Here is a 26,451-nt window from a genome sequence, read left to right as displayed (position 1 = left end):
GTGTTATATCACAAAATTATATATGCTATTTACAACTTGCCAAAAGAGAAACCTATCAAATTTTGTTGTCTTCTACTAATCTGATCAGTAAAGTAAAACACTGAAATAAGCAAAACCAATTTTAATTAATGGTTCTTTTACTATCAACAAGACAAAATGGGCCAATGCATCTTAACTCTTACTTTTTAATTTAAAAATTCAATCCACAAAGAGAGAATCAAATATCCCAAGTTATTTTCAAATAACCATTTTTATACACTGCTTTGAAACATCAAGATTAAAACTGACCTATGGGGGGTTGGGGATTTAGCTCAGTGGTAGAGCGCTTGCCTAGGAAGCGCAAGGCCCTGGGTTCGGTCCCCAGCTCCGGAAAAAAAAAACAAAAAACAAAAAACAAAAACTGACCTATGGCAGAGGGCACACATATGTAATTTCAATACTTGGGTGGAAGCAGGTCACCCTTGGCTGTGTAACAAGCTGGGTTTTGTGAGGGGATCAAGTTGGTCAGTAGGCAAATGTGCCTGCAGCCAAGACTAGCAAACTCCACTATATGCCCACCCACTTCTCTATGCATACACAGTACATAATACATAAATGACTTTTTTAAAGCTTATAATTCACACTATCATCCTTCACTAAACACACACACACACACACACACACACACACACACACACACACACACCTATTTATAAGTGTTCTTATCCACCAATACACTTGTATTTCCTAGGTCAATGTCATAGTTTAATCACCATGAATAATAGCTATCTTAACATAGTTGAGCAAGTCCCCATTTTAGTTTTCTAATAATTTCCTAGTTTCATTTTCCTGAGACAAACATCAAAAAAAAAAAAAAAAAACCACCATCCAATTTTCAAACAAATGAATCCCCACTAGAATTCTGACAAGAATATAATAACAAACATTCCAATTTGGAGAACTCAATTTTTACAATGTTGAGCACCTCCCCAGAATTTTTTTTTTCAATTTTTCAAGTAAGTTCAAAACAAAAAAAATCGTTCTCTTCCTTCATTTTTGGGGTGAATTAGAGTAGACCACACTGGCCTGAAACTTACAATGTAACCCAGTGGTTCTCACCCTTCCTAATGCTGTGACCCTTTAATACAGCTCCTCGTGTTATGGTGACCTCTAACACAAAATTATTTTCATTGCTACTTCACAACTGTAATTTTGCTATTGTTATGAATCATAATGTAAATATCTGATATGCAGGATATCTGGTATGAAACCTCTGTGAAAGGGGTTCTTTAAAAATGCAATGTATATTCATACTCCCTTTTCTGCTCCAAGTTTCTCCTGTATCATGTCTTTGTCACTACAGACTATCTCAATGTTCTAGAGGATTTCTCAATTTTCTTAGGTAAATAGCCACACAGTAATGCAGTCCGCTGAAGAATTGCCTTTTCAATGATTTTCACATCATGTTGTAGTATGAAGACTTCTACATAATCTTTGATGTCTTAAATTTATCTCCACCCCCACAAAAAAAGTTTTCACTATGCAACCATTGTTGACCTGGAATTCTCTATTTAGATCAAGCTGGGTCCCAAATTCACAAAGATTTGGCTTTCTCTGCCTCCTCTGTGTGGGGATTAAAGGAGAGTGCCACCATGTCAAGTTTTGTGGGGAGTAAGGAAGCCCTGAGACAATGTGTGTTGTTAACATGGACATGATACGTCAAGGACCCTACAGCCTAGCCAATGTCTCAACCATATGGAAGTGGCAAAGCTTTCCCCAGACAAGACTCAGAGGTACAGCAAAACAATGTTGACAGTATCCATAGCTTTCTCCCTCCAGATGTTTGAAGTTTTAGGACTGCTCCCCTAGAGAACATGCTTCTGAGAGGAGTTAAACCTGCCTTCTTCTTCAGCTGTATGCAATAATGACCCTTTCCTATTCAATGACATATAATGAGCATGCTGAACTTCTGGGGCACTGAGTCTTCTCTGATAACCCAATTCACCCAATACCAGCCTTTTCTTTGTCTGTGTGTCTGTCTTATCTTCATTCCCTTGCCACCTCTATTTAGGGTTCTGGGACCAAAGCCATGGAAGGACAAAGCAAATCTGATTTCTAAATGCTGTAAATCCACTTTTAAAGTGGTTTATGAAACTTTAAGGCTCTTTACTTATAGTTTATACTTTGAGTGTGCACTCCTGTTAAGACGATTATCTGATTATTCTTATTTCCACTGTTATTTTTGTTTCAAACATTACCCTTTGTGAGTTTTCTCTCATTTGTTCATCAAACAATAGCATGGCCACCTAAACTTATATTATGCCACTCATACCTACTAACCTAATCTACCAGCACCCTATGGAGGAGGGTGTCACTCTTCCTTACATGGTTTGCATGGTTCAGTCTCTCAAATCTGGTCATTTATCTCCTAGCTTTTTATAGGCTTTTAATGCTACAGATTTTCAGATTTCCTGTACTATAGAAATCATCTATACAACTCACCTTTTCCTTCTGACTTAGGCATGTATTCTCTGTGTACAATGTCTGTTTTTAAAAATATGCTGCATCTAATACTTATCACTAACCTTTTTTCATATGGGCCAAGCCTATATTGCTACCTATTGTAAAAAACAAAAAAGCAAAAAGCTGTTCCATAATTTTTAGATGTCTGGAAAAAAATTTAACATACAAAGCAAAATTTAACTTAGATGGGCAGTTGTGGTACATGGTGAAGCAAAGTGGGGGTAGACATTTCTTTAAGTTTGAGTCCAGCCTGGTCTGCAGAGCTGGTTCTAGGACAGCCATGACTACACAAAGAAACAGTCTTGAAAACAAAATAAAACAAACAAACATTCTAACTTATGTACCCATAGCTTTTACTGAAAACAAGTACCCTTATTACGTATCACTTATGACAACGCTCCTGCTACTATAGTGGAGTCGCTAATCTTCCTAAGAACTGAAAAGCTTATATTATTTGCTGTGTTTACCCTTCTATAGAAAGTTTGGTCAACCCCCTTTAGAAGGCTCTTTACACCAATACTGAACAAGATGGTAGTTACCAGCCACATAATTCCAGTAAGCATTCAAAATGTAACTAGCTTAAGATCAGATAAACACATATCTCATTTCAGAATTTAAAGAATGTAAAATTTCTCATTAGTTTCGTGCCAAAATTCTGAAATGATACAACAGGTTAAGACAATAAAATAATTTGGATCACGTTTACCAACTTCATGTTTCAATCATGGTCACTAAATAATTTAAAATTGTTCATAGTATGCACTTTATTTCTACAGAATCGTGCTGTTTTAAGTATGCTGTAAGCTAGCCAAAGATGATTAAATTTTGATTAAAAAGAACCAATGGTCAAAAAATAAATATTTACAAATGTGAAATTAAGATTAAAACAGAGTCAATTTGATAGCTTATATTTCCACAAAAATATTGTCAACTTACTCAGGTTTCTAAAATTTGTATCAAACTGTCAAAACTGTTTAAGATTCTGTAAGTTCATACAAATACCAACTAATAAATGAACTCTTCACACACACACACACACACACACAAACACACACACACCCCATTTCTAAACTCATTTCATTAAAGCAAGTATTTGGATAACAAAACTTGACAATTGCAAAAAAACAGACAAATCACTTACAAATAAATGGTCCTTAGAATTAAGGATCAGGCTGTATAGATTAGCTCACCAGTTAAAGATGTTTGCCACTAACTACAGGGAATCTGATACCCTTTTATGGTTTCCAAGAACACTCACAAGCACATCCTTACACTAACTGAACACATATAAATAAAAATGTATTTTAAAAAATTTTTTAAAGAAAAGCAATTGAGAGAATCAACTCAGGATTTCCTGTGTGCTATGCAAGCACTTTAACAACTGAGTACAACCCACAAAAAATTTTAAGCACTTATCAACACTAGATTTGAACAAAACAACACTATGTATTCATTAATAAGGGTAATTAATAAGGGTTAATTATTCCAAAGTGTGTGTGTGTGTGTGTGTGTGTATTTTTTAAAGATTTATTTATTATATCTAGTACACTGTAGCTGTCTTCAGACACACCAGAAGAGAGCATCTGATCTCATTACGGATGGTTGTGCGCCACCATGTGGTTGCTGGGATTTGAACTCAGGACCCCTGGAAGAGCAGTCAGTGCTCTTAACCACTGAGCTAACTCTCCAGCCCCCCCAAAGTATATTTTTAAAACCCAAAATCCGAGCTTCTGGAAGTAGATGATTCTGAAGTTCATAACCCCCACTGAGCAAAACCTCCAAAATAATAAAACCTATTGCATTTCATGAGCAGATGCAACTAATATATTTTTAACAATAAAAGGGTTAAATTAATAAATACTGGATAAAGGAGGCCCAGAAAGGAAGGAGGCCAGGTAGATGCTGCAATTAGAAAAAAAAAAAAAAAGTACATACATACATATATACTTCCTTGTAAAAATCTAAAGTAAAATTCCTAATAAGACTTAATAGCACTAATACAGAACAATATATATTTGAAGGAAGAGAAACAAATCAGTCCTTAAAGAGCACTTGAAGGCTGGAAACAGTTCAGTGAGAGATATCCAGGGATGCCCTGTAAGGCTCTAAGTTCAACTCCTAGCCACCACCCCCCCAAAAAAACTAATAAAATAATATCAAAGAAATCCTACCGCAAAACACTTGCAACTAGAAAATAAATTAAATTAACCAAAATCAGATAGGTAAATCTATAGTGATAAATGATACAAAACTATTTATGTTCTACATTAATACCATCTTGCTAGTTTTAATATACTACAATCATATAAGGAGAAGGATTAGAAGAAACTAGACAGAAGGGCATGAGAAACTCGTCTTACTTGATAAATTTGATAATCTATATTACCCTTTAAAAAGCTTCCAAATATATTAAACTTATTTCACTACATATTATTAAAAAGGTGAGAGTCAGAATGCTGAGAAGAGGAAAAACAATACAGCTATTAGCATATTAATTATTATTTGTATTATTAAACAGTAAAGAAATATAAGTGGTAGGAAAAACAAGAAATAAAGACAAAAGTAACTAAACTTAATATAGATAGCAAAACATGCACCCAACTTGAATTTTATCAGTAATACATCGTTGAGTTAATTCACATTAATTAGAACTAGATGTCAAAAAGTTAATGGTTTTAAAGAAAATTTCTTGGGATTCCTGTTTTTAATTCTAAAAACGAGCATTCTGACTGGATAATAGATTATATAAATAATAACACTTATTTCTGGATCTTTGATTATCAATTACCCACTGAGATAAATCTTAAAAACTAACATTTATCAAGTATAAATTTTCAAATTTTAAAATGTATGTGTGCATGTTTTCATGCCATAGAACATATGTTGAGGTCAGATGATAACTTGTGAAGTTGGTTATCTCCATCATAGATTCTGGATTTTAAGATCAAATGTGGGTCATCAGGATTTATGGCAAACCCACTGAAGCATCTTGCTGGCCTAATTACAGACAGATTTAACAAATGATGCAAATAATCAAAACAATTTCCTCCATTAACCATAATCCTTAATATGTAATCTATTACTACTAACTCAGGTGTTTTCAAAAGTAATAAATTAAATATACACAAGACTTACTTTAAGAAATAAAAAGGAAACATTTTAAATAATTTAATACAAGATTTTCCTAACAACAAAAAGGGTAATTCATGAAGACTTACCTATATGTGGCTGCTGAGCTGCTGCTAATGCATACTGCTGCTGTTGAGCAGCAGTTAACTGCTGAACTGTTAGTGCATTAGTCCTCTGAAAGAGCTATCCAGGAAAAGATTTAATACAAAGATTAACACCAAAACACTGCCATTCTCATTAAAAAGCTGTGAATTTTTTAAATACTTATTTGAAAAACTTTAATGACATTTTAATCAATAAAGCAGTAAATGTCAAAACCTCTATCATTTGTAATGATTCATTATCACTTCAGGTTACACTAGTAATATTATTAAAGAGATTTCTTAAAGAAGTATTTTTACCTGCTGTTGGGAATTGTAGTCAAAAAGGCCTACAGTAGCTCCTGAAGAATCCATGGGTACCTGATTACCAGGATAGTCAAACTGTAAGGAATCCAGACCAACTTGGTCCATTGCATCCAGATTCTGAGTTTCAGGATTTGAAAATTCTTCAACAAGTGGTTTATTCGCTGTTGGATTAGGAAGAGGACCCAATCCTTCTGGGGGATTAGTACTAGGGCCAAGGCGCTCAACTACTTCAGTTGGAGAGGCTTGACGACTTCCCGGAGTACGACTAAATAAAGAAAACAGAAAAGCACCATGAGTAAAAGTAGCAAGTCAAAGGGCAAAATAGTGATTGAGGAAAAAATTCCCAAAATATGAATAATAAATAAGGCTTTCTGAGCCATCAACCATTCCATTTCTCATATTCTTCCTATTTAGTAACTACTTAAGATAACACAGTTTCAAAAAAAAAAAAAAGATAACACAGTTTCAGTATTTTTAATTTTATCACTCTCCTCAATTTGAATAGCATAATCATATACTTCAATAATGCAGGTAAGACAAATAGACAGGTAAGAAAAATTGTTAAAATTTAGAACTATACTACCTGAAACTTTTGTCTAAAACCATAGACAAAAATTAAGAATAAAAAAACAACTAACAACAAATATGGCAAAGCTCAAAATTCCACTTATCAAAAAACTTGGTTATAGTTTCCATGACTGAAAGAAATTTAAACTAAAACAAAAGCTGACTCACAACTGTGACTTTTAAAGTTTTGTTCTGAGCAAATCCTCTTATGTTTTGGATCTGCTTCCTTAATGAGAGTAAATGTATGATTGGGTAGTTCTAGCTAAAAGAACAAGAGTAAGAGAGAGCAAGAAAGGGAGTAGCAGCCAACCAGGAAGCCTTTAGGAAAGCCCTATACAATAAATATCTACCCAAAACCATCTTTACTGTATCAAGCTGTTTCTGTTTAAACCACCAAAAGAAATGTAAATGTAGACATTTTTGAAAACTTAAAAGTATACAGAACACATACACAAACTTTATATAAATAAAATACCCCAACACTGTTCTACCATATTACCCTAATTTTCACAAGAAATTCACTAATACTGGATTAAACTTTTAGCATTGGTTTCTCTTCTCATTAACATCCTTAATATTTCGGACATTCTATCCTCCTCCTCCTCCTCCTCATCATCATCTATACAGTATTCTGCCTGCATGTATGCTGGCAGGTCAGAAGAGGGCTCTAGATCTCATTATAAATGGTTGTGAGCCACCATGTGGTAGCTGGGAATTGAACTCAAAACCTCTTTCTAGCCCCATCTAACATTCTTTTTTCATTGTTTTTAATTGTACTGTTCTGAGAAACTATACATTCATAGCACATAGCACATAGTTAAAGAATCTAATAGTAATGAGTGTTTTACTTGCCTTAAACATCAGTTGTTCATCAAATTTAACAGTCTCTAATTTAAGATGTTCCATATTGGCCTAAGTTTGCTATCATATACAAAGCAGTTTACAAAGTAATTCTTAATTACAAGTACAGACTACTAAGTACTTAAAACATGCATGCTATTTCCAAGTCATTACTATATTAGATTTCAAATGTGTTTTGCCATTAGCCACACCTGCCTTTCTCTTTTGTGGGTTTTTTTCCCCCCCTGAAACATTTAAGAAAAAAAACAAACCCAAAACAAACCAAAACAGGGTTTCTTTCTGATTAGCCATTAGCCAATTTGAAAAGGTGGAATGGTCCTAAATTTCATTCCATGAAAAAAAAAAAAAAATACACACACACACACACACACACACACACACACACACACACACGATGTGTGTTGCTACAAATTAATGATAAACTTGTAAGAGATCATATAGCCACAGCTATTTTTCTGAAGCATTTTTACATGTCAAGTACTGATGCTGTATTTAACTAGTAATTTCAAACGCATATTTAAAATCTAATGGAACAAAACCCACAAATACAGTTCATATTAATGTTTAAAAGGAAGCAATAACCTTTCACACAAAACAACTCAATATAGCAAAAGCAGAGGACAAAAGAAAATATTGTGCTATCAGTGGTGCCATTTTCTTGCTATAGTTAATGGTATGTTAACACTTCAATTATAAATATATAAATCAACTGAGTTTTAAATGTCTAACCTTCACTAAAACTTAGGAGCAGAAAAGAAAAATCAAGAAAAGATTCTAAATAAAGAATATTAATTTTTTTCCTGTCAAAAGAGGTTTACTGGTTTTGGATGCTTTTTTGCACTATGAACAGATGAAAATGGTTCTTTTAACAGACTATTATTCTTTGTTAGGTGAAGGTAGTAAATGCAGGAACATAAAATGCACCAAGTAACTGTCCCTTTATCTAAAATTCCATGGTTCATGAGGTGAAGCTTGACGACTAATTAGAAACTGCAAGGGTCAGCCTGAAGCATCAACTTTCTAGCGTACAGGTAAATGTGCAGTGTCTAATAGAAAGCCAATAAATGAAAAACAAAAACAAAAGACCGCGTTTAATTGCTAGAAACAACTAAAAATAAGTATTCAAGAATTCCAAGCTTAAAAAGTGATTTCTTATTTAAAGAAGTGATTGATTATGTATTAGTACAATCCATATAGTATAAGGAAACCACTGATTTCTACACTAATTTTGCCTCATATATCTAAGGTGAAAAAAAAAAACAAATGACAGGGGATGAAAAAGTAGTTAATATAGCAATACAAGAGAAAAATCCCACTACAAGGTACTCAAGCACAACTCAAGGGGAGAGGAAAAATAGTATTAAACCTGTAAGTCACCAATTAGTGAAGAAAAAAGTTCTAATTTAGATCATAAGACAAAAATAGCAGCTTCTAACATTAATCTTCCAACATAACACCCTGTTTTAGTTATGATTTTGAAGATTTTTAGTAACTCATGATCATTAATTTTATTTAAAAAAATTCATCCAGATTAAGACAAGGCACAAAGGAAATAAAAGTAACCCTAAATTGGAAAAACCATCTAAATCAATCACATCAACTAACTGTAATAACTCCTAAAAGAAATGCTTTTCTTCTTGAAAAAGTTAAAAAATCTTACTTAAAATCTTTGCAATCGGCATCCATTCCATTTGGCAAACCTCTGCCATTTATTTTAGAGTCCTCATCATCTTGTTTAAGATCTCTGTTTTGGTCCTCCTCAAATGGAGAAGCCTTGCCTTTTTGATCTCCTTTCTCAGGTCCATCTGTTTCAGCATCTCTAGTACCCTGAGGAAAAAGAATCTGTTTGATTCTCAATACTTAATAGAACAGAAAAAGGCACCAAAAGGTAGTCTAAAACTACCCTGTAGTGCATGTAATGATAAAACAACACTTTTGTTAAGTGAACTAATTTAGCAAAGGCCAAAAAACTAGGGATTTATAACAGAAGGGCTAAGTCAACCTTAACTATAGCGGTACAGGAAAAGCATTAACACCACAAATTAAAGGTTTTAATTGTTACATAATTTGACTTAGTTACAGATTAAGTACTATTGGGAGTAAGCAATATTACCTTTGCAAGGAAAGTTTTTAAATGTGATTTGGTTGTTAACACAGTTATAAAAACATAAGTACTTGCGATTACTCTACAATTTCATGAACTAAGTAAGAAAACAAATTGTAAATGGTTTTAAAGTTTCTTTCAGTTCTAAGAACAGAAAAATAATCTGGCTAAACTGGAACAGTGGCCCATATTTTTAATGCCAGGACAGAAGACTCAGGCATGACTCAGCTAGCCTAGTCTACACAATAACTTCCAGGCTAGCCAAGGCTAGTAAGATCTTTTGTCAAAAGAAAGAAAAGAGCAAAATACCATAAAACAAACAAAAAAAGATGAAAATATCAAATTTGTATTCAAAATAATACTTACAAAAGTTCCCTTCCTAAATCGAGAATCCAATTTATCAGCAGGAGAGGAACTTAATACATATTCTACCATGCTCACGCCAAGGCCTCCACTTTCTGAGCGCGGAGAAAGAATTGCATTTACTTCACTGTTTCCATGAAAACTCTGTCCAGATCTTCTCTGTACCATAATAGGCTGGGACATTGAATGATCTGTTTGGAAGGAAAACATAATACAGTTTTACTTTTAAGCCAAGTAAAATATAGTTTACAGATTAACACCAATTTCAGGAAAGCCAGTACTTCCTGTATTATAATACTCTTGTTAAAATAAACAACTTTCATTCTGGATAGTTGGGATATCTTTTTTCAAATGATACATTTTTTTATTTGTATAAGTCAGAGAACAGTTATATGTGGACAGTTCCCTCCTTCCACACTGACATGGGCACCAGGGATCAAACTCAGGTTGTCAAGCTTTGTGGCAAGTATTTTTTTAACCAGCTGAATCACTGTTTCTTGAAAGTACAGATGGAAAGTCAGAAGGCAACTTTGTAGAGTTGCTTCACCCGCCTTCACATGAGTTTAATTTAGTGATAAAAGCAAAAAAGAGTCAAACCAAAAAAAAATATATCAATGCGGCAGAAAAATGACTCTGAAAGTTGAATTGTTTCAAAGTATTAAACCTCTAAAAAAGAATAAAACCTCTAAAAACAAAACAAGAGGCAGCAGTTCCCAAGCGCAGTTATACATCACACAAACCTATAACATATTGTAATTAACACAATAAATACCAATCAGTTTAGAAAAAAATCAATTAAATCTCAGAATTTTATGTGCATGGTGAAAACCCCAAATATCAGATAAATACTTTTAAAATACTTTCTAGTTTATTTTAGAACAAAATTATGTACTCAACATAAATGCCTTTGTTGAAAACAAAAGGTAATTTCTAAACATCTGAGAGCTAGCATAATTTAAATACAATCCACAAACTAGAGGCAGTATTCCAAGTTTTTATTGCTGAAAATTGTTTTTAAAGAAACCAAAGGGCAATTAGTGAACTCTGGCTCATTTGTGAACAGAAACAATAATTAGTTTTAGTCTCTGATACCATGAGTATATTCATTTATTTCATTACTATAATAATTTTGAAGTATATAATAATAATTTTGAAGTATAATTGATTTCCCACTTACATCTATAAGTGACTCGTCATTATACTCTTTGCTTTAATCATTCACCCTCTCAGTTTAAATACTAGTATATATTGTGACTCATGATAGGTATTATGATTCAAGAACAAGACAACTTGTTTTGGGGTTACTATTACTGTGATGAAATATCATGACCAAAAGCAACTTGAGTTTATTTCGCTCACTGTTCCATGTTAATAAATAGTTCATCATCAAAAGCAGTGAGGGCAGGAACTCAAGCAGGTCAGGAACCTGGAGGTGGGAGCTAATGTATAAGTCATGGAAGAGTGCAGCTTACTGCCTTGCTTAACATGGCTTGCTCAGCCTGCTTTCTCATAAAACTGCAGAACCAGCACATGGATCACATCATCCACATTGGGCTGGGCCCTCTCGGATCAATCACTAATTAAGGAAATTCCCTAAAGCTGGATCTTGTACAGGCATTTCTCTACTAAAGTTCCCCCTTTTCAGATAACTGTACCTTGTGTCAAATCAACATAAAACAAGTCAACATACAGAATGAATTCAGTACGGAGCCTGGGGATGTAGCTCAACTGGTAGTGATAATCAAGCATGCATGAGACTAAGTTTGGTTCCTAACACCAAAGATTTAGATGGGTGTGGTGGTACACTCCGCCATCTCAGCGCTTGAGAGGTAGAAGCAGGACTATCAGTATTTCAAGGTTAGTCTCTACTACACTGAAGTTCAGGCCAACCCAGCGATACATTTAATAAGGAATAATCAAAAATGGGATAAAGTCCTTCAAAAACAATCCATAATTTTACAGGAATATAAAGCATGGGCAATTATTTCTTCCCAACGTTAAGGTGAATCCAAAAGAAGAAATGATATTAAGTGGCATAGAAAGGAAGAGTAAACTTACGAAGTGAGATAATGAAGGAGGAGTAAGACTATTTTAGTTATAGAAACTAAACTTTCAAAGTCCCACGGTTTGAAACATGCTTTTAAAAAACAAAAGCAAACTATCACTTAAGCTGCAAGGAATAATAGATATTAGACCTCTCATAGTAGCAGAGAAATAATTTTTGGAAGCTTTATTATTATGTGTATGATGTATATGTAGGTACACATGTGCCATGGTGCATATGCAGCAGTCAGAGGACAACTTTGACTGTTCTCTGAGTCCACTTTTGCATGGGTTGCAGGTTACCAGGTTTGTGTAGTAAGAGCTTTTTTTCTCACTGGCTCAAGAATTTTCTTTTTTTCTTTTTTGGAGTTAAGATCTCCTCAAGCAGTGCCCTATATATCCCCCTACTCTTATTCAACCCCCAAAGGAAATGTAATTTGCAAAATATATGGTTAGGAATCTTGTATTTTTCTTATATCGTTCACTTTGTATAGCATACAAAAGCTGTATCACACTCAACAATAATGAGAGAAAATATTTATAAAACACATTTACTTATATACCCCACAAATTTGATTCATCACAAACATTTTAATAAATATGTCAATGTTTTAAAATTTATAAATAAATACTGTGATTTTTTTTTTACAGGTTATAATTCATTATGTGCCAAGTTCCTTTTCCCTAAGTTTCTAAGATCTAACTTTCTCCTTGCAACTTAATAGGAATCAAAACTATTTTTACCTGCTCTGTTTCTAGGAGGTCTGTATCACCAATTTATATCATTTCTAGATGTGGCTAATATTTTACAATGCTAGACTGTCACTGTCACCCAAAAGAATTTAAGACAGAAAATTCTGGTTAAGTTAATGAGTCCTCTAGTAGTTTTCAAATTTTTATCATCCAAATCAATTAGAAACCACTACTAGGGGCTGGAGAGATGGCTCAGCAAATAAGAGCACGATTGCTCATCTGTAAAACAGAATCTGATGCCCTCTTCTGGCATGTCTGAAGACAGCTACGTATAAATGAAATAAATACATATTTAAAAAAAAAAAGAAAGGACTACTAAATATATCTATCTAATCAATAAAGTATATTGCCATGTAAGACATAACTGTTGTTACAAAAATCTAAACTAAAGCTGTGCAGTGGTGGCCTATGCCCTTAAAATTAGTACTGCAGAGGCAGAAGAAAGCAGATCTCTGAGTTCAAGACCAGCCCAGTCTACAGGACCTCTAGGGTCAGCCAAGGCTATACAAAGAAATCCTATCTCAAAAAACGAAAAACAGAAATCTAAACTATAAACATGTCATACAAAAGTATGAACAAGTTTTTCTAAACTGTTTAAAGATAGGCAAAATTAAAAAAAAAAACATTGAATCTACTCATAATTCTCACCCAAACATCAATAACTTACGAGAAGTTCCCCATGCAGTCTCTCTCCATTCATCATCCCCAAGAAATATGCCTTTTTGTCCATCTTTTGTTGAATCATCAGGTTCCCAAAATTTTTTGGTAGGCAAAAGCTATTTGAAAGGAGAAAAAGAAGAAAAAGCTTTATGTTTTACAATTTATAAAAAAGAATATAAAGGAAATGTAAGCATATCGCTTATATGTTCATGTTAGCCTATGCATACCTTTGAGTAACCTATTTTCCAAGCCATCTCACTGAACAGCAAAGTTAACTCTTCATTTATGTACTGGCTCAAATAATTCTAGGCCTCTAATACTATTTTCAAATATATATATTCTTATATCCTAATTTTCTATTTCAATTTTAATTAGGTATTTATTCAATTTGTGTGAGAATTTTGCCTGTATGCATACAGCATCCATGCTTAGTCCCCAAGGAGGTCAAAGAGGGTATTGGATCCCCTTAGACTGGAGTTATAGATGGTTATGAGCCACCATGCAGACGCTAGAAACCACCTGAAAGAGCAAAGCAACAATTGCTCTTAACCACTAAGTCGTCTCTTCATCTCTTATAATTTTCTTTATATATAGTTCTCAAAAGACTTAACAAATTTCTTGCTCGAGATAATAAAAATGCTCAAAAAAATTAAAAAATTAAAAAAATTATTAAAAATTATTTCACTTCTAAATGCTCTTATCAAAGTTCCAGAATTTTTTTCACAGCTCTTTCTAGCTTTTGCAGAGCACCAATCTATCGATTCCAAATCGGAAAGCTATGAATAACAGAAGACACACAAAGAGAACCCTAACAATATTTTTTGAGATAAAATCTCAAGGTCTTATGCTCTATTCTACATACATGGTAACACGTAAATAGAAATATTCACTCATTACTCTCTCGTTTGACACTCAAACGGAATTTTAATTTGTTTGAAAGACTTGTTTTCTCAAGACATGCATGTGGCATTTTAAGTGAACATTCATAAAGACATCATTCGCATCTATTAATAAAATGCCAAGTCATTTAGCACTCATAATCAGACTTGTATATACTTCTACTACTATATTGACCATACTAGTTACCTGTGTTTGCCCTTTAAAGGCATGGTGATCTCATCTTCAGAGAATTTAAACAGATTGGAGTGAAATATAACTCCATAACAACTGATGTACAGTCTGAGAGATAATTTAGTGTGTATTTACTGGGGCAGGGCGAGTTGCATGTGAGGAATAGAGTAAGCATAAATGGAACAAAAGCAAGACGTAAGAAAATGCAGTGTTGAACGCAGAGAAGATGCAAGATGACCCATTTAACCCTGGTAAAGCTAACCAAGAGGTTATGAAGACCCTTAAAGGCATGTTAAGGAAACTCAAAGTTTTACTAAAGCAACAGAAAAATCAAGACAGGTTAGTGATAGTATGTTTTGGAAAACAAGTTGTAATACCAACTGATAGAATGGGAAAAACTAAAAGGCAAGGAAACGATCAATTTAGGAAAATCACAACAAAGCCAAGACAGTAACTAAGAGGGTACTGGCAGAAAAGAGCTTAGGGGAAAAAAAAAATTCAATCTCAGAGACATGCTGAAAGATCAAAGGACGTGATTACAAATGGTGGAAAATGTAAATAAAATGCATAAAAACTAAATGATATTATTATTACCAGACCAAGAAGCAGTGTTGAATATAAAACATCTTATATTTAATTTGTGTAAGATAAAGTCTTAACTAATCATGGGCACAGAAGTGGCTAGATGAATCATTCATATTCTGAGAGAATAACAGTATTACACTGAGGAGACTATTCTGTTCTCAGATAATATTCCACATGAGTGCCTTCACAGGCCACTGCTTTAAACTACAAAGTAGAACTAGGGACTGGCACAGTGTGGTAAAACACCTATCTACCACATATAAGGCTCTGGGTTCCATCCTCAGCACACACATAGGATAAAATAAAACAAAATGTATATTGCTTAAGTAGGGAAGAAAACGTCATGTGGAATATTCGATATTGCCAATTTTGCCAAGTACTTCTATAAGGGAAATTGTATTTATTTTGCAAACATGTATAAATTATTAGATATACAGAAAATTTAACTAAAATTAACATTTCTACTTAAAGACCTTCTGCAGACTCTAGAAATGCTTTTTAATTAAAGTGTTTTCAGTGAATATATGTGTACTATATGTAGTTCATGACATTAGTGTGTTTGGGGGCAATAGCAAAATGTGTCTTTATGACTCTGCCTTTTTACCTTTGAGACAAGGACAGGGTAGGCTGACTAGCCAGTGAGCTTTTGGGATCTGCCTAAGGCTGGGATTATAGGTATGTATTGGCAGCCATGGCTTTTTATGTAAGTGTCGGGGAACTTAGCACAGGTCCTCAGGCTTGCAAAGTATGCACTATTACCCACTCAAGCCATCTCCATAGAAAAATACCTTTTGTGGCAATTTAAACAATAACTTAAATGTTCTTCCTAGCTTGTAACCCATAGTTTAAAATGGATTAAAGAAAAGGCAACAGGTCCAAAAGAAAGGAAAAAAAACCAACAAGTTAAAATAAAAACTGAGAAACAAGGTTAAATGAATTGAGATAGAAAGAGGTGTCTCCATAAATTCTTTGATTATATACGATACAGCATAAATAAGATTTATATTATAGAAAACAAGCCTAAGATAATTTAAAATCTAAAAAGTATATTATTTTCCTACTAGTGCCCTACTCACAAAGCTCTGAGTCTAAACGATGGTTGGGACACTCAGTGTTTCTTGTCAACCTGTCCTTCCATCTCAATGTCAGATATGATGATAATACATTTTTTTGTTATGTCTTGCCCTCCCTGTTATGAAGAAACATAACAGACCCTATATACCCTATAGTACCCCTATATACTGCCTTATAAACAAATCAATCAAATTCCTGGTCCACCATTTCAGGAGATACACTTAACATCATATTTTTCTACTAAAACTTAAGCAAAAAATAAATAAATAAATAAATAAAAAAATCAAGCTAGCCAATTAATATGCTTAAAATCAAGTTTATACAGCTTATCTAAGCTCAGATACTTTCAAGAAAAAGGATGCTATGATGGCATTATAATTCAACTATCTGGGGTGGTGGAGGGAAAAAAAATCAAAATATACAGTCACTCTACTTATAATACAAGTTCACAAAAGACAAAACAAATCAAAATCTCAGATGAAGTAAGTTGTAAGATAACAGCAACATAGAAGAAATCACAATAAAATTTCCTAAATCTCTGAAATGGTGCTTTCTCGTCTTTACCTTTGCTGTAAATTAATCTTTTCTATAAATAAGATAGTAATAATTTTTACTCATTTTTCTTGTTTGTAATGAAAACACAATAAACATACTGTTCTAAGACTGAGACTACGATGAAAGACTCATTCAATCCATCTAGCTTATAGCCGTCATAAACACTAGGAACCTTCTACAGTATAAGTCATTTTATTGACTGTTTCTTTCAAAGAATTGTATATTACCAAGGTTTTGTCTATGGTGATTCCCTTTCTTTTTTCTTGTGTTAATTCAAATATCCCAGAGAGATAAAACCCTAATACTTAAAGAATAATTGTCTGATACTATTTTTCTGCATAAAACACAATCAGTTTAAATGCCAGAGATTCATACATACAGATGGTTTTAAAAACAAAACAAAAACAAAACAAAACAAAACAAAAAAACCAAAAAACACTGCTGGGACTTAAATCCTTAGTGAGTTCACTTTAAGGCTTTTCTCTTTACATTTAACTACTACAGAAGATAGTACTTTCCAATTCATCAATATCCTAAGAATTTCCATTATGAAGACTATCTCGGGCTGGAGAGATAAGTCTGGTTTATAGCACTGGCTGCTCTCTAGAGGTTCTGAGTTCAGTTCCCAGCAACCACATGGTGGCTCACAACCACCGGTAATGGGATCTGATGCATTCTGGTGTGTCTGAAGACAGTTACAGTGTACAGTGAACTCATAGACAACAAATAAATCTTCAAAAATAAACCCCACCTATCTCTAGGTAAATAAAAAGTTTTAAGATTATCTAATCTAACTCTTCAATCTTTAGATAAGCTCTAAGATTAGATATTAAGTTTAGATAAACTCTGGCTGTCCTGGAGCTATTAGACCTACCTCTGCTTCCTGTCTAGATGACATAGCTGTTTACAATTCCACTTATCACTAACAACTGCTCAGATCAGTAAGAGCATTTAAGTTCAGTCTTATTTTTGTTTTCAAAAATCTCAGCATTAATTGCAATAGTTAGTGAGATTTCTGAGACTGTGATCCCAGTCTCCTTAGTTCCTCCAATATGTTCCTACTCCATCACTCTACGATTTTGTTTTGTTTTGTTTTTAAAAGAGATTTCATCGCATAGTTTCAGCTTGCCTGGAACTTACTATGTAGACCAGGCTGGCCTTGAATTCAAGGATCCACCTGCCTCTGCCTCCACAGTACTGGGCATTTACTAACATGGTAGGCTCTACTTGAGGGTTTTTTTTAAATGCTTTGTATATTCTTATATGCCTTGGTGTTTTACCTGCCTGTGTATGCCTGTGTGAGGGTATTAGATCCCCTTGGAACAGGAGTTAGACAGATAAAGTGCCATGTGGGTGCTAGGAATTGAACACAGGTCATGTCAAACAGCAGCCAGTGCTCTTAACCACTGAGTCATCTTTCCATTTTACCATTTTTCTAAAATACTATGTCAAAATAGGAGAGAATTATCACAACAGTTATAAAACTATCCCCCAAATAAAACTCATTAGCTCAATGATCTGAAGTTAAATTTTGGTTTAACTAAGCCACATGATATAATGGAAATCAGTATGGACAAAAACATGCTATCAAGGAGAAAAAGAATGAGTTTATGAATAGATAAATACAGATTCATTTCTATCTTTGGGTGAACAACTTAAGAAAATGACCTCCTGAGCTGGAGAGATGGTTCAGCAGTTTAGAGCACTGACTTCTCTTCCAGAGGTCCTGAATTCAAATACCAGCACCCACATGGTGGCTCACAACCATCTGTAATGGGATCTGATGCCCTCTTCTGGAGGGTCTGAAGACAGCTACAGTGTACTAACATACATAAAATAATCTTTAAAAAAGAAAATGATCTCCTGATGATAGCTCACAAAAACAATACATTTAAAATGATTCTTGTAAGTATACACAATGATTCTCCATACATTAGAGATTTATAACAGTTAAGATTCAATATGCAAAACTTTATCTTTAAAAGGAAAAAACAGGGCAATCCATTAAAAACGGGATTGTTTTTTACATTACAAAAACAACCCAAACAAGCAATTTTAGAAAACTTAAGAGCCAGAGAGTACAGGCTGCTTTAATTTATTCCAATGAGTGAATTCTGGAATAAAACAAACAAAAACCTCACCTGTCAGTAAAGGAGGAGAAGACTGGTGAGAGAGAGACAGGCAAAGAAGGAAATCCCAGAAGGTTCCCTGCTGCCTGTGAGATGAGGAAAGATAGAAAGGCTTGTGGGAGAGAACCCAGAGACAGAAATTTGAGTAGGCTTCTTAGCTATCTCTTAGAGGTAACAATATTAATTGGTAAACTGTTTTTAAAAAATAGCAAAACCAGCTTATTTTTAAAAAAATATTTTTACTGGCTGAAGTTTCCTGTTAAACTGGGCCTTCAATCATCCACTAGACAACAAGAAATTGAGGCCCTATAGCACTCTGGTAGTGCATATCTGATGTGTTGACAGATAAAGCATGGTTTTTAGGTTATTTCATTTAACTTACTATTCAACTCAACTCCTCTACTAAAACCTTCATCTATCCATAGACAACTAATTCAACCACTGCTTCTGACCATAATTTTAACCACAAGGTTTAGAGTTATCAAATGTAAAATAGAAAAAAAGTCCATTTGTAAATAAGTCTGTAATATACACAGAAGTAAAGAACCAAGCCTAGAATTAATGCAGGGTTCTCACTCTTATCAAGTTCAAGTCTGTCACAGACAGATGGTAGAAATTTGAATCTGAAGGTAGGGCCTTTCTATGTAACCTAAACTGGCCCTGAGCTCAAAACTTTAGCAGTTAGGTCTACAAAGTGCAGGAAGTGTAGGCATGTTCTACAATGCTCCCCGACCTGCTGTTTAGATATGCTACTCTACTTTCTAAAACTCAAAGAATACAAGTTAAGGGGGTTGGGGACAGGGGTGGGATTCTAACTGCCTCTATTTAGTCTACTGGAGTTTTAGTAATGCCTGAGCAGCCACTATGCTACAAGATAAAGGTTTTCTTTTAAAACCAAAAAAGTATTCCTCTCAATTTTTTCTTAGGGTCCAAATTTGATTTTACTTTATGTACTGAACTAACAAGTTTATTTTGGCAATACTTAGCTTAAGCACCTTAACTCACCCTTAAATCAGTCCTCTGAAAATGACAAACTCTTTGGACAACGCTGTTCTGAAGAAAGGGAGGGTTAGCTAGCTGCAGGGTGCCCTCTTGTGGCCCAAAGGAGTGACTGGACTCTCTCTCTGCATCTGAAGAGCACAGCATTGGATGGAGTGAGTCTCATGAAGGTCTCTAATCTATTAAAGTAAAATAATCTCCAGGAGCAAGCAATTAATTATACATCTCAGGTCTGTTTACTGTTATTCTCTACAGTCCGCACAGGAGTGTATAATACAGAACACAACAGAGGTGTGTCCACAAGAGTTTTTATAATCAAGTTTCTAAAATTTATTAGGAATATGGAAAACTAAGTATTTTAGATGCCTTAAAATATGTAATGGTATGGTTAACTGGGTGACCCAAAGAAAACCATAGATTAATAGAAAAGATAACATCCATTCAAAATCGTACCTATTATGCTAAGCATTCAAAGCTAGCAATTTATAGGAGGCAAATACAAAACAAACTGTAATCAGTAACAAAGTATTTATAATGAACTAAATGGCAAGTCAGATGAGCAATGGGAGACTAGATATTGTGTTTTCAGTAGAGTCTTGCAGAGGACTAGGAGTTTATTAAGCAAATATCTTCATGTAAAGAGAGATTTTTGAGAAAGAGCAGCAACAATCAAGCGTAGCTAAAGCAAACAGCATACACATATAAAATGGCAGGATAGGACGTATTCTTCTGAGCAGAGCTAATTCTAATAACACAATTAATTAGCAAAATATAATTACCAAGTCAACCAAAATCACCTAGACACAAAAAAGCACACCAATAATTACTCACTGGATTTAACTTAAAAAAAAAAAAAAAAAACAAAAAACAAAAACCAAACCAACAACAACAAAAAAACCATTGACTACACAGTGCATAATTTCAGTTAAAAAATACGTAGGGCTGAAAGCTATAACTATTTCTAAGATTCATAGTTTAAAAAATAAATTTCAATGAAGTTTAAAAATAAATTTCAATGGCTCAAAGATTAAAGTGAGTCATTAAATTTTTGGTATTGGTGAGTTCTTACCTCTCCCATTCCCCGAGATTCTAATGCAAGAGCTTGAAAATCATGATTCATTTCATCCACAGGTCAAACCTAGGAAATAAAAGAAAGTGTAAGTTAACAGGAATTTTTTTTTAAGTAGTAACTGTGTTTTATGGTATTAACTAACACTATCATATTCCAAAATAGACAAGAACAGATAATTTTTGTTTTATATAGGTTTTCCTAAACCTATATAAAAGTGGATGGGGTTTGTTTATATAACTGTGTGCCAACAGACCACTACACATTCTTGTGCAACTGAAGAAAAGGAAGTAAAATCGAGTCCAAGCATCAAAGCATTTCTCTGTTTAGTGTGATAGTCAGTTCTATAATGTTTTATATTACTTAAGGGTTGTTAGGATTTTTGAAAAATTCTCACCACTTATTTACAAACCCTCAATGTAAAAAATTAGCAAGATAATTAAATGGTGATAAACTTTCTACAATGAATTAACTACCATGTTTGTTGTAGTTTCTTCAAGAAAGCACTTCTCAACCCTTCTATTCATAACACTTGACCTCTTTTTAAAAATACTCTTGTGTACTGAAGTACATTTTATTTATTTACTTTTATATTTATGTATATGGGTGCTTTGTCTGCATGTATGTCTATACACCTGAATACAAACAGTTGTGAACCACCATGTGAGTGCTGGGAACCGAACTCAGGACCTTCCAAAGAGCAGTGAGTGCTCCTAACCACTGAGCCATCTCCAGCCCTACCACTCTCTTATGTGACAATGTGTTGTTATTGTTCCCCTGTCCTCCAATTAAGAAACCAAAGAAAGAAAACAAAACAAAACATGCAAGCTTAAGCCTTTCCCAAGTTATAACTTTGAAATTCAACTGGAAAAAAATCCTATTATTCTTCTCCCAACCCAACCCTACCCCCACTGCATTCTCTTTCTCTGAAACCCCCAGGGTTTGACAAACTGAAAGTGCTATCTACTGTCCCTATGATAATTATTTTTGCTTTTCTAGGTTTCTAGTTGCTACATCATAAATTCCTATTTTTTATCTTGTCCCATAAATGTATTACTCACTGTTCTGTAGAAGGTACCTTCTCCATCCGGTAATATGAACAATCTCTTTTTTCAATGCTCTGAGAGCTGTCTTGATGAGCTGGATACCAAACTCACCAAATATGTATTTACAAAGGAAATCTATTCTCTAACACTTCTAGTTATCTCCTTCCTTTTATTTCTCTGAATGCACCACAGAAAGTTTCCTTTCTGTTCTCCTCTACTGCCTTTTTTACATACATACATTTTTATTTCATATCATCCATTTCAAGTTGTTAAACCAATCTTACCCTGTTTTCTAGATATCTAGTTGAGAACAACACCTTTTTAACTGAAACACTGCAAACTTCATCTTTCCTTTCTGTAATCTAATCTCCAAGTTGTAGTTATCTTTCTAAAACTACTCTGATCATGCGACTTGTATTTTAATTCATCCCTAAAGAGAAAGATCAAACTCCTTTATATGGCTTACAAAGGGATTTTAGCTGGTGAAAATGTCTGCCATCAAGGGTTCAACAACTTTGAGTTCAATGCCCTATAGCCACAGGGTGGAAGGACACAATTTTGAGTTCAATGCCCTAGGGCCACAGGGTGGAAGAAAGGACTCCCTAAGCTTGCCTGATTTCCACTAAATAGCTGTAGGAAGTTGATGAAGTCCTGTGGGCACAGTCATATCAAGGACCTCAGTTCCTCAGATCTATGAGAATGGCAAAGCCTTTTCTGGTGTAAGTTTGAGCGTTTACAAAACAGTGTGTACAAAAACTAGCCACAGCTTCCTCCTCTTGGATGACTGCTTCTATTCAAAGGCCTCCTATGAGACTTGCTAGCCCCTCCTCCTACCTCTATTCATAATAAACAGGCTAAGTTTTTGGGATTTTAGTAGGTATCCTCTATTAGAGTGAACACAACTCATGTACGCAAAGTCCACGCAATGCCAGCTTTTCTGTGTATTTTCTTTATTCCCACACTGCCCCAGTCAGGTTTCAAGGACAAAGCAAATATATAAATAAAACAAATTAGAGTTCAGACATCTGCTACTTCTTTATCTCTGGACAAATAAAGTAAGATTTTTTTCTCTATGTTCTAATATGAAGAGCTACCACACAGACTGGGTGTGAAAACTAAGTCAGATAAAATAATAAAGTAGTGGTTACTAGGTAAACATTCAAGACAGCTAGTAGAAGACTTTCAGAGGCTGACGAAATAGCTCAGCAGTTCAAAACTGCCAAATTAGAGGTCCAGAGTACAGTGCCCAGCACCTGCCTCCTGACAAACAAGACTTGCTAGTTTTGTCCAAGGGCAGGCAAGATGGGCTCTGAAACTCCTATAGCAAATCCACTCCTATAAGGCCTAAATATAAGGCCTAAAGAACTAGAAACACACACACACACACACACACACACACACACACACACACACACACACAAAATGGAGCAACCAAAGCTACTGTACAAGGGGAGGAATCCCAGAAAAAACATAAACTCTGCATTTAAATTAAAATACATATTTAGATGACCGTGGAACTAACTATAGGTCTAGAATCAATTCCAAGAAGCCCAATTAAGGATCTAATAAGAATTAAGTGGGCTGGAAAGATGGCTCAGTGCTCTGCACTATGCTGCTCCATATTGTTTAAAAAGTCATTTTTATTTTTCACACTGTGCCTTGTTCTATCACAGCAACTTTCCGGTTTTTTTTAGACAGGACTGGCTGTCCTGGAACACAGAAATCTGCCTGCCTCTGCCTCCCAAGTGCTGTGCCACAATGCCTAGCTCCACCACAAGCAGATTTTGACTTATCATGAAGCACTATGTGCTTAGATGGACACATGAAAGGAACTATCTGCCCTACGTCACACACACAGCAGATAAATAAATGGATTTAGTCTGGGAGTAAAAAGAGTGTCATTTTATACATTTATCAGAGTAAATACAACTATAAGAGCACAAGGGCTTATTAAAACCACATCAGAAAAAACAAAGCCAAGATTTTATCAGACACAACAGACCAAGGCAAGAGAATAATTGCATCACGTGGACCCCATAAAGAAGACAGACACCGGGCTGGAACCATGGAGGCTGTACCAGAGAAGAAAAAGAAGGTTGCCGCTGCGCCAGGAACCCTTAAGAAGAAAAAGGTTCCTGCCGTGCCAGAAACCCTTAAGAAAAAGCAAAGGAATTTCGCAGAGTTGAAGGTCAAGCGCCTGAGGAAGAAGTTTGCCCTGAAGACACTGCGAAAGGCAAGGAGGAAGCTCATCTATGAGAAGGCAAAGCACTATCACAAGGAGTACAGACAGATGTACCGGACTGAGATTCGCATGGCTAGGATGGCGAGGAAAGCTGGCAACTTCTATGTGCCCGCAGAACCAAAATTGGCCTTCGTCATCAGAATCCCAGGTATCAATGGGGTGAGCCCAAAGGTGCGCAAGGTGCTGCAGCTGCTCCGTCTCCGGCAGATCTTCAATGGCACCTTTGTGAAGCTCAACAAGGCTTCAGTGAACATGCTGAGGATAGTGGAGCCCTACATTGCATGGGGTACCCCAACCTGAAGTCAATAAGCAGCTCATCTACAAGCGAGGCTATGGCAAAATCAATAAAAAGCGCATCGCCTTGACAGATAACGCCTTGATTGCTCGATCTCTTGGTAAATTTGGCATCATCTGCATGGAGGATCTAATTCATGAGATCTATACAGTTGGAAAACGCTTTAAGGAAGCAAATAACTTCCTATGGCCCTTCAAACTGTCTTCCCCACGAGGTGGAATGAAGAAAAAGACAACTCACTTTGTAGAAGGTGGAGACGCTGGCAACAGGGAAGACCAGATAAACAGGCTTATTAGACGGATGAACTAAGGTATTGCCCGTGGTATTTTTATAATCTGGTCGGTTAAAAAACAGTACAGCTTGGCAAATTGAAAAAAAAAAAAAAAAAAGACAGACAGACACCTGGGCTGGAGAGATGGCTCAGTGGTCAAAAGCACTGACTGAGTGCTCTTCCAGAGGCCCTGAGTTCAAGCAACCACATAGTGGCTCACAACCATCTGTAATGGGATCTGATACCTGCTCTGGTGTGTCTGAAGAGAGTGACAGTGTACTCATAGACATAAAATAAGTAAATAAATCTGAGTGTACACACTCACACTCTCACACACACACTCTCTCTCTCTCTCTCTCTCTCTCTCTCTCTCTCTCTCTCTCTCTCTCTCTCTCTCTCTGTCCGACCTAGCACTGTGATGACATAGAGAGAGAAATGTCAGCTTGATTTGGCCTATCTACCCAGCAGTCTGGAGCTGCCATACATCTGCCTGCCCATTTATCTAGATGCAAGCCTACCTTTTGCTTTATTTTGTTTACCCTACTCCTCCAGCTCAGTTCTGATCTTGCATCCACACTCTGCAACTAGGAGCCAGCAGTTCCTCCAACTTGAGGTTATATAACTTATCGACAGACTGGCATTCATATCATGCAGGGACGTACCCAGCTTTACCATCTCAGGCTTCTTTCCTTTTAAATTTTTGCCTCTTTAATGTTTGCAACTATTCTGTAACTTAAACACATACACACACACACACACACACACACACACACACAATGTATGTATACATAGAAATATACTATGTTATCTGAGAGTTAATACTAACAAATAAGATTGTAAGAATGTATTCTCCTTAGCCAGAGCTATCAAGGAAATCAGGAATATCTAGAAAACTCAGCCACAGAAGCCTTCTCTGTGAATTTACTGTTAAATAATGTCTGACACTGCAGAAAGGTACACATATGCATAATATGTTCATAACAATCAACCAACATCAAGATAATGCATGACAGAATCAGGCTATAAAGAACTTAAAAGCAATGGTTCTCAACCTTCCTAATGCTGCAAACCTTTAATACAGTAAGTACCTCAGCTTGTGGTTACCCCAATCATAAAATTATTTTCATCGCCACTTTGTAACTATAATTTTGGCACTGTTTTTAGTTGTAATGTAAGCATCTGATATGCAGGATAGTCTTAGGCAACTCTCAACCCTTTGCGACCCACAGGCTGAGAACTGGCTATAAGTACCTATCAACTGGACAAGGAAAAGCATGCTACAAGTATGCAAATCTGATTAGTTGTCAACTAGACAACATCTAGAATGGACCTCTGAGAATGCCTATGGGGGATTATATTGATTGCATTAAGTGAAATGGAATTGGCTTTGATTCTCAACTATACAAAATGGAGAAAAAGAGCTAAGCACTAGCATCTGTTTCCTGACTGCAAGTACTATGTAAGTAGCTGTGTGAAGCTGATGCTAGGTGTCAAGTCTTAACATGGTGGACTGTGCTTTACACTGAGTTAAATATAAATCTTTTCTCCCTTAAGTTTCTTATGTCACAGTGTTTTATCAAAGCAACAGAAAAAGAAGCAAAGAGAGTAAGTACAAAATTTCAACCATTCAGAGAAACTAGAAAAATAACCAAATGAAATTACTAAAATGGAAAAATACCTTTCAATGTCAATAAATGCAATTACTAGCAGAGATGATAAAAGGGTC

At 35.1% G+C, this 26,451-nt stretch overlaps 1 protein-coding gene and 1 pseudogene across 16 annotated transcripts in view; one reads left to right on the top strand and one right to left on the bottom strand.

The window, feature by feature from the left end:
- Pum2 (pumilio RNA binding family member 2) overlaps positions 1-26,451 on the bottom strand; it is a 79,720-nt gene that overhangs the window by 36,010 nt on the left and 17,259 nt on the right. For 12 of the 15 annotated variants that reach the window (XM_032909193.1, XM_032909195.1, XM_032909194.1 and 9 more), the window contains exons 2-7: positions 20,872-20,940; positions 13,397-13,505; positions 9,937-10,124; positions 9,127-9,293; positions 6,033-6,303; positions 5,721-5,814 (exon numbers count right to left, since the gene is read on the bottom strand). In XM_032909193.1, coding sequence (XP_032765084.1) covers positions 5,721-5,814; positions 6,033-6,303; positions 9,127-9,293; positions 9,937-10,124; positions 13,397-13,505; positions 20,872-20,922 — 880 coding nt within the window. In that variant the 5' untranslated portion in view covers positions 20,923-20,940. Of the gene's footprint in view, positions 1-5,720; positions 5,815-6,032; positions 6,304-9,126; positions 9,294-9,936; positions 10,125-13,396; positions 13,506-18,815; positions 18,890-19,808; positions 19,934-20,871; positions 20,941-26,451 lie in introns of those variants that run through there. The other 3 variants (XM_032909200.1, XM_032909201.1, XM_032909208.1) reach the window with 3 other exon arrangements.
- LOC116906302 lies at positions 23,976-24,837 on the top strand (annotated as a pseudogene). The gene has a single exon (XR_004388592.1). The product of XR_004388592.1 is annotated as a 60S ribosomal protein L7-like (transcript).

Source organism: Rattus rattus, chromosome 7, assembly GCF_011064425.1.
Source record: "Rattus rattus isolate New Zealand chromosome 7, Rrattus_CSIRO_v1, whole genome shotgun sequence".
Lineage (NCBI taxonomy): Eukaryota > Metazoa > Chordata > Mammalia > Rodentia > Muridae > Rattus > Rattus rattus.
Note: the sequence above shows the minus strand (reverse complement) of the source record. Positions and strands in the feature narration are given on the sequence as shown.